General features: G+C 40.3%; 2 protein-coding genes across 3 annotated transcripts; one reads left to right on the top strand and one right to left on the bottom strand.

The window, feature by feature from the left end:
- The first annotated feature begins 78 nt into the window (after positions 1 to 78).
- Positions 79 to 3137, top strand: mtres1 (mitochondrial transcription rescue factor 1). 2 transcript variants are annotated; one of them, XM_044375385.1, is made up of 4 exons: positions 79 to 184; positions 1393 to 1849; positions 2497 to 2569; positions 2700 to 3137. In XM_044375385.1, exons 2-4 carry the CDS (start codon positions 1416 to 1418, stop codon positions 2880 to 2882), a joined length of 690 nt encoding a protein of 229 aa, XP_044231320.1. In that variant the 5' UTR covers positions 79 to 184; positions 1393 to 1415; the 3' UTR covers positions 2883 to 3137. The 2 variants fall into 2 exon arrangements, with proteins under 2 accessions (XP_044231320.1, XP_044231319.1); XM_044375384.1 differs by lacking the exon at positions 79 to 184 and adding an exon at positions 523 to 540.
- A 334-nt stretch (positions 3138 to 3471) lies between these two features.
- bend3 (BEN domain containing 3) lies at positions 3472 to 7989 on the bottom strand. The gene is made up of 4 exons (XM_044375382.1): positions 7829 to 7989; positions 6978 to 7032; positions 6363 to 6544; positions 3472 to 6254 (listed from the first exon to the last, which is right to left on the bottom strand). Exons 2-4 carry the CDS (start codon positions 7027 to 7029, stop codon positions 4023 to 4025), a joined length of 2466 nt encoding a protein of 821 aa, XP_044231317.1. The 5' UTR covers positions 7030 to 7032; positions 7829 to 7989; the 3' UTR covers positions 3472 to 4022.
- Between the last annotated feature and the right edge of the window lie 2160 nt (positions 7990 to 10149).

The following is a 10149-nucleotide window of genomic DNA, read 5'->3' as shown; positions in this document are numbered from 1 at the left end:
AAAAGGATATCCTGAAGCATTCTTCATGTTTTTGCATAAACCATCCAGGATTTAAAAAAAAGAATACGTCTCCCTCCATAGCGGTAGGTGGCAGCAGTCACACCGGCTGCTAAACAAATAGCACGTAGGAAGCGGCGGCGAAGTAGCTCCAGTAACAAGCTGTGAAAGGTTATTTACTTCACAGGTGAGTGGACTAACTGATAATAACTGCACGTCAAGAACTTCATATTTATCATTTAGCAATGAAAAAAAAACTGTCTGTGGTGTGTTTGTTGATGAACAAGCTCGTTACTCAGCCGAAGAAAAGTATTTGTTGTTAGCAGTTAGCCGCACAGCAACCTCAGCCTGAAAAAATGTCAAGCAGAGAGTCAGTCCATACATTGATGACCGAAAAGTACACAAACAGCAGCTAATATCAAAAGACCGAGTATATTATCGCTGAAATGTGACAACGCTACCTTCTGTAAATTAGAGATGCACCGTTCCGACTTTTTCAGACCCGATACTGATTTCTGGGCTTTGGGTATCGGCCGATACCGAGTAAGTTACAGATCTGATACTAGTGTTTAATCAATAAGCTGTATGCCTGACTGTGTGGAAGAGACTGGGATCATTATTTTATGTTTAAGGCAAAAATCAGGCTTGACTTCAACATTGCTTTCCTAACTTTGTTAAACACAATGTAACAAATAAATACATAGCTATAAGTCTGAATTGTTATTTATTAAAATAATGGTATCCGATACCAGACCCATTGTCGGCCCATTGTCATTGATACCTGATCCAGCTATTTGAGTCAGTATCAGACCAAAATCCGATACCAGTATTGGTGCATCTCTACCGTAAATGTTTGTTGTCAGGTGGTGTCAAGTTAACAGGCTTAAAAACATCACTTCTGATACAAACAAACATATTTAAACATAACTAGTTAATTTATGTCATCTCATATTAACATTATTCTACAAAGACGATGAGAAGTCGGTGTAAAAGTTTGAATGTTTTGAAGGTAAATCTCTACCTTGTGTTATCTCTGATTTGATGCAGTTGAAAAGTGCTGCAGACTAGACATCCAAATAATCATACCTTTTAACCAAAGGTGCTCCAGCAGTCAAATTAAAGCTAAATTAATAAATAAATTTAAAAAATCATATTTATCTAATTGAATAATGCAACTAGTGGTACCAAGTTTGAAATTATAGGATAAAAGAGGGCATTGAGCTTGATTGTTCATTCTTGACCTTGAGAGCAGCAGATGAAAAATATTTTTTAGATGATTTGACTCTTGACTCTGAAAGCATATTAATTAATTACGTCCGCCTGCTGATATTATTGATACAACTTCATTTGATAGTTATTTAGCATAATTCTTCCTAACCTGCTTTGTGTTTGTAGTGGCTGAGTTGAGGAGCGCCAACATGCAGAGTTTGGTGGTGCAGGCACTGGCCATGAGGCAGCTAGGAAGGTTGAACCCTCGCCACCTGCTCGCTGCTGGATATGGACTGAGGCAGACTGAATGGTGTCCCAGGACCATCCATACACGGCAGCTGTGGGGCTGCTCTGCGTTCCCGGCGCTCGGCTGTCACAGGCCTGCTCTTCGTGGCAGAGACGCTGTCAGGAGTTGGTCTGTCCATCACCTGAGGTTCAAAAGCAACAAGAAGAAAGCTGCTGCTAGGGCAACACAGGAAGAGGAGGAGGAAGAAGAGGACGAAAAGGATCCTGAGGACAGCGATTATGAAGATGAGGTGGATCAGGACCCAAATCTGCCAAAAGACTATAAAGACATGGAGAAATATGTGCAGTCCTTCCGCTATGATGTCATCATGAAAGCTGGCCTGGACATGGCACGCAAGTGAGTCAGTTCGTGTTGGCTGCTTTCAGATCTGGAGGCAATCTTTTCCTTCTAGCTGGCTGAGTTTAAAGAAAGTAGGGTTCAGTGGATAAATGGGTTTTCCCGATCTGAGTTTTTCAACCAATTGGATATAAGCAAGTGAAATGCTGCAAAAGAATGATTAAGATGACAGCATATTTATTCTACATCACTTGTTTCTCTGGTTTATCTTGCTGTCAGTGGTGTTTGAGTTTTTAGTTTTAGGGTTTATTGGCAACACTCTACTAGATATTTCAAAATACAACATATCAGACCTCATCAGGGTTAGAATGATAAAGTCCTGGACTTATTTCCAATGTTGTCCTTGATGTTTTTACAGCCTATCAATCAGGCGTTCATTGTCTGGCATGACGAAATATTACAAAATAAGCAATAAACATAGATAATTTAATGCTAAGAATAAACAATTGATTAAATGTTTTTAGAAAATATGTAAGACAAAAGGTAACATGCACTCCAGGGAAAATACTTGTTGTTGCATGAACATAATAAAATTTGGATTTCTAAATGTTGAAAAACACCAGCAATCTAGCAGGAACTTTCCTTTTCCAACATGAGTAGATACCATAGACTGTAGTAGATACTAACCTCCTTTTGTCTTGTCACAGTAAAATTGAGGATGCCTTCTATGACAACAAGCTCAGACTAAATGGACACAAACTCATCAAGAAAAGTAAAACAGTAAGTGATGTATGCTTATAAATAAGGACATATTCCTGCCCCTAATTCTCACATTTACATATATTACATACAGTATTTGCTTTTAGGTCTAATAATTTAGTTGTTATAACACATTTTGTTGCTTATTTAGGTGAAAGTTGGGGACACCTTGGACCTGCTGCTGTCGGAGAACCGAGAAACAAACACTGTCACCCTGATGAGAGTCATCCTCAAAAGGGTTTTTGGTGAATCCAGTAACACAGACAAGTACAAAGTTGCCTTAAGGCGCTGGAAACTTATAGAGCTATCCAAGGATGAGGCCTTAAAGCCATGAACTCGAATAGGACAGTACGGACTGTAATACCATCGGCCCCTAAAGGCCACAACACAGAGAATTGAAGGCCATCAAATGGTATTTGATTGGTCTCTAACAAGCTGGATCTAGAATGGATTATACACGTATGATGTAAAGGTTAACAGTCAATGGTTGTAGACATGACGCAGTTGTTTGGGAGAAAGATTTTGAATCTTTACCTTTCCCCATGTTACTGTGAAACTCTCCGAATAAAGGTGCACTTTGAAGTTTTGACACTTTGCAATCATGTCCTGATGGTTTGAGTATATCGTGCTTTTCCTCTCATTTTCCCTGTTAATACCTACTGAATCAGTTTTATCAAAGCAAAAATAGAAAATGGCAAGTATAGGCAATTCATGTTACATAGAGCAGAAATTATTATTGCATTAGTTCAGGAAATGGACACCTCTCACTCCTGTAGGTGTGTGGTAAAAAATGTATGAATAAGCGGTTAAAAGAAGGTAGCGCTTACAATACAAGCTATTTAAGTTAGATCAATGTTTTTAAAGTATTAAACTTCAGTCAGTCCACATACAGCTATTAATATGTGAAACAGGCCAGTCATATGTAATATTTATAATTGTGATTTTATTAGAAATAGGTTATCATGATCCATTGTCATGTTAAATTGTCTTTATAATATAAACTTCTATAAGAAGGCTTAACATAAGCACATTGTTATTAAAACAGTGGTGGCACAATGCTACATCAGTAACTGCAATGGAAATATATCACGTCATTGTGATTCATTTCTATCCATATAGCAAAATGTGTGATCTATGCTATTAGCTACTATCATTGTTATTGTTTTTAAGGCTACAACATTTATCAATAAAGTTATCAGTAAAGTTAATGTTAGAGAAGCTATGACAGTTTTGGCTTATAAATAGAAGCTGTTTTAACTCTTTATCCAACAATAATAATACTACATAAACTACAACATCTACTGCTGTAGTCAAAAGGTAAAGTCTGACTAGGAATAGTACTGAAGAAACTTGTAACAGCTTGGCTTCATCCTACAAAGGACAGTTTGTAAAAGTTCAACAATGCATTTTCAGCTTATATGCTGTGCAACTATTTTTATGACAAAAAGTGTTGCCAAACTGCAAAGTACTGTAACTAGGACACAGTGCTTGACCTCTTGGCCTTCTTAAGAATGTCACACTTCTTGCGATTAGGGCGCCGGCAGCGTTCGTCAATGCTTGGCACACATTCATAGTGCCACACCTCCTCCATCTTATCCACAGGATACACCGTTTCCACATAGTGACGGATCAGTCTGAGGCGCACTGGGTCAAGCTGCTTCTTGTTGCAGGCCCCCGAATGGTTGTACTGCAGCCGCAGGTTCTCCTGGGTGAAGAGCTCGGGGAATAGTCGCACCAACAGTCGGGCAGCAAAGTTCCCAACAGAGAGACTCTGCTGGACAATTTCCCGCACCTCAGTGTCTGAGAGCAGGTAGATAGAAGGAACAGGGAAGTCAGGTTTGGATACAGTCAGTTCATCCAGGGGAATTTTGCAAAAGTCTTTACTACTTTTCTCTGGGGGTAAAGAGGGAATTTCTGGATCCTCCCTCATATTGTCTGGATTGAGCTGGTTCAACTGGCAAAGAAAGTCCTGGTCTGAGTCTTGACCATAAACTTTGCGCTGCTGAAGGTAAGATCTCCTCTGCTCTGTGTCACGTCTCCTGCACCTCTCATCAAGTTTGCCAACAAATTCCAACATCCACACTCTGTCATTCTTGGCTCGTGGGTAGACTAACTGCACGTAATGACGGATCAGATTTACACGAACTGGGTCGAGTTGTTTTTTACCAAGAGAACCACTGCAGTTGTACTGTTTCCGTGTGTTCTCGTGAGTGAAGAGCTCAGGGAACATAAGCACCAGCAGCCGAGAAGCAAAGTTCCCAATCGACAAGCTACATTCATAGTTGTTCTTGAGCTGCTCCTTGGACAAGAGGTACTCCTGGGGAACAGTAAAGTCCGGTAGGGGAATCTCCAGATTGTCAAAATCGACAGGTGTAAGCAGTGACTTTTTGGACTTGCGACTGGGCCTTTCATAATCACCCACCTCTGGCACCTTAATAATAGAAACATCTTCAGGAAGGCTGGCCAGGTCATAGCCCTCATCAGTGATATTGTCAGGTTCACTTCCATTGCCATTACTGTGAGGACCCTCGAGTGCATCCTCCATATGCTGAATGCATACCTGAAGCCAGCTGTCCTCGGGCACATCAGGAAAATTCGCTTCCATATACTTTCTTATTATTTCCATCTTGTCAGAGTCTAGAATCAGCTGCCCCACACTATTGAAACTGCTGGAGCCTTCTGGCATTTTTCCCTCTTCGAAAACCTCAGGGAAGAGCCGGTGCATAAGAAAAATAACAAAGTCCTCTGGGGAGGAGAACTCATCCAGCTCCTCTGTGGCTTGAGTATTGAAAGCAAGGCCTGATGCAGCTAGGCTGCTCTGCTGGTTATCTAGAGAGAGATGCTCCTCCTGACCCTGTTCATTAATGAAATGATAGGTTTGAGGATGCTCAGCCTTTATCCCAGCACCTGTGATTGTCTGCTTCCTGAGCAGCCGAGCACTCTCCATGTCCCTCTGCGCCCAGAAGCGATTAAAGAAGTCATTAATCTGAAGGAGGCATTCTTCCTGCCAGACACTGTTGTTCTTGACTGAGGGGTAGCAGACCTCGACATAGTTACGGATCAGCTGCAGATGAAGAGACTCCAACGTTCTCTTGCTCGCCATGCAGTCGTGAGAGCACTCCCTGGCTTTGAACAGCTCTGGGAAAAGATGCACCAGTAGGCGACAGCCAAGCTCCCCAGCGCTTGATGTCTGTTCCATCAGCTGATTCAATTCGTCGCTTGTTAGCAGATACTCGGGAGGAGGCTGGAACTCTGTCACCATCTCAGCTGGTTTGATCTGCTTCTTAATCCGCATGACTTCAAGGGTTAACAAGTCCACTTTGCTATGCAACTGCGTCATGCTGGAATTGAGGGTATTAAGGATGAAAAACATTTTCTCAATCAGCGGATAAAGGTTAGAATCTGTTGACGAGGCTTGGCCTGAAGTGTCTGTGGTGGGGAAGGCCTCCAATGGGCCATTTTCCTCTGAACTTTGGAGCTTGGATGAGAGGACGCTGCTGTAGTTGAGCTGATTTCCAGCACCCTGACTGGCCTGCTGCTCTAGACTCGGTGTGTTCCTCTTCTCTGAGATCCTGTGGGAGATGCTGAAGAGAGGCTTTCTATAGGAAGCTCTGGATTTCTCCTGGATGCAGTCCCTCTTCTCTCCGGTTGTGGTGAGGCATAGAGGCTCTTGTCTGCTGCTGTCATCCATCAAGTGCCGCCTCATCTAGACAGAATAAATAACATAAGAACACATCTTACAGCAGTAACATATTTTATATAAAATACAAATTTTCAATAGTGTATCCCTCATTTTTTTCTGAGTTAAGCTCACCTCGCCAGAGACTCTGGCTCTCTTGCTGCTTGTGGACTGGTTGGTGTCAGGGCCCATCTCTGCAGATGTCCGTTTACCAGCCTCAGTGGCCCCGGGAGATCCTCCTCCTCCTCCTCCTTCAGGTGGCTCACAAATAGCAAAATCCTCTGCCTCCTCCTTAACATCTTCGACATGCTTGTGTTCTGAAAAAAAAAAAAAGATTTTCATGTTTCCTTTGTTAAAGCATTTGTGTTCTTCTTCACATTTATTAACTGTTAATATCCTACACATATGTTTATGACAATGATGTTAATAAATAAAGGATAATATATTTTTTTAAGCAGTTGATCGACATGTATTTTATGTAAAAGTGCATATATTTGAGGACAAGTGTTTTGTTTCATGCTTCCTTAAATGCCCTGTCTTATCAAAAGGCTTTTTCTATGCGATAGCCCTGCAGGTTTTTTGAAAACACGTTAGTTGGAATTTCTACTATAATATATACTTAAAATATTCTAAATCTGTTCACAGTATTACAACTTCCTAAGTTAAACACTTTAGCATTCTGCCATATTCAGTGATTCATCTCAAACATCAAATACTCTGATGAATGTTTGCTGCGGTTGCTGAACTTACCTTTCTCAAGCATCGCTTCGTCTGAAACTTCCCCATACTCAGAGGAATTCATAGCCTAAAAGAAAAAAAAAACATATCTTAAATACATAATTAATATGTAAACATGCATATGGTGTCAGATTGCACCTGTGAGTGAAGTCACACTTTTTATTGATGTTAACATAGTGAGGTTAGAAATTACACTGGACCAGCTAACTTATGGTTTTATTGAAATATGCTTGATGGATCATGTCATCGATAAACACATTCATACTGTACGTTTACCCTTATTGAACACATTTATAACCTACAAACTACTCTGTTTAGTTAGCATATAAGCATACAGTACAGTGTCTGGTATGCTGCCGTTATGACAAACAGCATGTGATCAGCTGCAGTCAAACACATGAACTTACAGGCAGCCTGAGCTCGCTTTCTGTAAAACACGTCGAAATCTATTTGTTGAGTTTCCATCTCGTTTTCTCTAACAAACTGAAAGTAGCTACGTTCTTTTTTTTGCTGCCAGAAACTCTGCTGTGCATGGCACAGTGCACTGAGTTAGCTGTCCTGCAGCCTTCATTAACCAGGATACTTCCTCATTCTTCCGCCCATGAACCCTTGAACCAAAACACAAGACAAACCAGCTGTGCGGACTGTTTCTCTGCCAAAGCCCCGCCACAAACTTATCGTTTTTAACAACATCGCACGTCAATATGTATATCTACGCACTGCGTTGGTTTAGTTGTGCAACATTTTGTTTGTGAATGTTAATGACGCGGCAGTGTTTGCGTGGACGGCTCTGCTCTCTCCTGCTCGGACTCTTGGTAAATTAATTAACGGTAAACGCGCGTAACCGGCGCGTTTGAGCTCACCTTTACGAGTCCATGCAACCCTTCAGGACTGTTAGCGGTGTGTTGGACATGTCTGTGAAGTGTCACGGTGCTGTATTTGCAGGTAACTGTTGTTCTTGTTGTTGATAATTTTTTTTTCTCTCGCTCGGCTTCTGCGCTTTCTCGCGTGACGTGACGGTGCGCGCGTCTGCTGTGTCACTTCCGCACAGCTGTGGAGAAGAGAGGAAATGTGGCTCAACCTACTGTCAGAATGAGAAAATATGATTATTTAACTAATATTACTACACCCTAACAATAGCACCATGTCTTTTAAAAAGTGTTTAATCACATCTGTTATTATTTTGAATGTCACGTGCATAGCTGGACTGGAGCAGCTGTCACGTTTACTAACAGTGATGTGACTTTTTAAAAAAATCTTTAGCTGTTTATTATCACCACATGAGGAACGAGTAAACAAAAGAAATGACCTGCTTTTTGGCCCTGTTCTCCCCAGTGCACAATTCCCCCCTTTTTATGCAGGAACCTAGAAATGTATAGCTGTGTTTATGCCATATACTTTGTGTAATGTTTAATGCCTTTGGATATATTCTTGTAATTCCTGTCTTTAGTGCTGATACCATTGTTAAATAATCACTAATTTATCGAACACACGTGACAGCATAACAAACTTAATAAAGTCAGGTAATGTTAAATGATGAAGACATTATGAAATATTTACAGTTCACATTTTGGGGCATTTTGGGCTCATTTGTCTTGACAGTGTCAATTTATTGAAAGACATGAGAGGGAGATGCAGTTTTCAGCTGCTATAAAATCAGCTCTGCATCCCTTAACTCTTCCTTAACCCTCTAAAAACCTATCAGACAAACGGTTTCAACAGTTCATGTTGTGGGCTCGACAGAGTCACCTGTCCTGACATAAGTGGGGATGCACTTTGGGGATGTTATTGGGTGTAGTATGATGTGGTTTTTCTATATGTCACTATAGTAATCAAACAGCATATACTAAGCCCATAGTAGCTATCTCTTTAAAATACAGTATGGTGTAAATTACTGTGCTACAGTTCATCATAAGACTCAGTCTAAGTGGTAGTTATTAGTGCTGAGAAGTGGAGCAAAAATCATACAGAGGGGATTTATGATGGTTTCCTCAGAAACACACAAAACCTTTAGTTCAGCTGACACATGGATTCATAGTCCTTGATTATGAAACAGACAACAAGCTATAGTGTGATGAAATAGTGCATCAGTAATTAGCAGGATATGATGTCACAAAATACAGCAGCTAATTTATGCAGGACCCTTCATCAGCAGTCATTATTGCATCATAATACTGAATATGTGAAAAACAGGAGTACCTGCAAAAACTGTTCTTTATCTTTTAAAAGAAAATGTTTGAGTTTTTTAAAATTTTGTACTAGATTTTTTATGTGTATATCTGCAGCTATGCAGTATGGATTTAGATCTGACAGCAACATCAGTGGCCCTTTAACTCTCCAGAAAAAGTGGTTTACACAGCGCCCTTATTACATGGGCAACATCGCCCTCAAGTGGAAAGAGACTGCAACAATATTATAATAAACTGATGTCTGTCAGGAACAATCTGCCACCCTGCAGTCTGTGTGAGGCCTACTGTATGTAAAGCAAGAGGATATCAGTGTTTTAATGGCACTGACCCACAAATACACACAGTACACCATGAATGCTATTTAGAAAGATTATTTTATTGTTAGTGATGAGAGTAAAACCTACAGTTGTACTCCAACCGCACGTTTTTTTGTTGAATTACATTATATTGAACTTCAATAAATTCCTAATTCAGTGAAACCCTTTTTTACCAGTGAGCAGAATTTCTTGAAAATATGTTTGTACACAATCAAGATGATGTTTTAACTAAAATGCTTCTCTGTCACAGTATGGACAGTGAATACACAGTGTGTATGTCCCTGTCAAATATGTCCTCATCCTCTGTGCAGCTGACTCTGACATTATGTGAGGTAGCGATGTGTAAATGCTGTATTAAAGGCAATTACTTTTTCCTTTTCTGTTCTGTTGCAGGCTTTGATATGATTTGTGTGAGTGGTATATAAAGTTTACCTTTCTTTCTAAAAAAAAAAAAGTGTGTAAAAACTTTCTTTTATGTAAAAAAGCACATGGATAACTCAACCTGGAGATGTTTATGGAGTGCAGACTTAACTACATAGTGAGGAAAGATAAAATGTTAAGTTTTAAATTTGTTAGTCTCACCTGAAATCCTGAAGTTGGTGGTTTGTGTGTGTGTGATTTTGACTGTTCATCCAGTTTGGTTACAAACGTCCTCAAATGGCAACTGGCAGTCTGTAC

The sequence above is a fragment of the Thunnus albacares genome, chromosome 15 (genome assembly GCF_914725855.1).
Source record: "Thunnus albacares chromosome 15, fThuAlb1.1, whole genome shotgun sequence".
Lineage (NCBI taxonomy): Eukaryota > Metazoa > Chordata > Actinopteri > Scombriformes > Scombridae > Thunnus > Thunnus albacares.
The sequence above is the reverse complement of the archived record's forward strand: the minus strand, read 5'-3'. Positions and strand labels throughout refer to the sequence as shown.

Bases quoted from the DNA above. Each gene is read 5' to 3' on its own strand.
- mtres1 (XM_044375384.1), top strand. The intron at 1,850-2,496 runs GTGAGTCAGTTC...GTCTTGTCACAG, and splicing joins GGCCTGGACATGGCACGCAA to TAAAATTGAGGATGCCTTCT. The intron at 2,570-2,699 runs GTAAGTGATGTA...TTGCTTATTTAG, and splicing joins TCATCAAGAAAAGTAAAACA to GTGAAAGTTGGGGACACCTT.
- bend3 (XM_044375382.1), bottom strand. From the start codon at position 7,029: ATGAATTCCTCTGAGTATGGGGAAGTTTCAGACGAAGCGATGCTTGAG. The intron at 6,545-6,977 runs GTAAGTTCAGCA...TTTTTTTTTCAG, and splicing joins CGAAGCGATGCTTGAGAAAG to AACACAAGCATGTCGAAGAT. The intron at 6,255-6,362 runs GTGAGCTTAACT...TATTCTGTCTAG, and splicing joins GAGCCAGAGTCTCTGGCGAG to ATGAGGCGGCACTTGATGGA.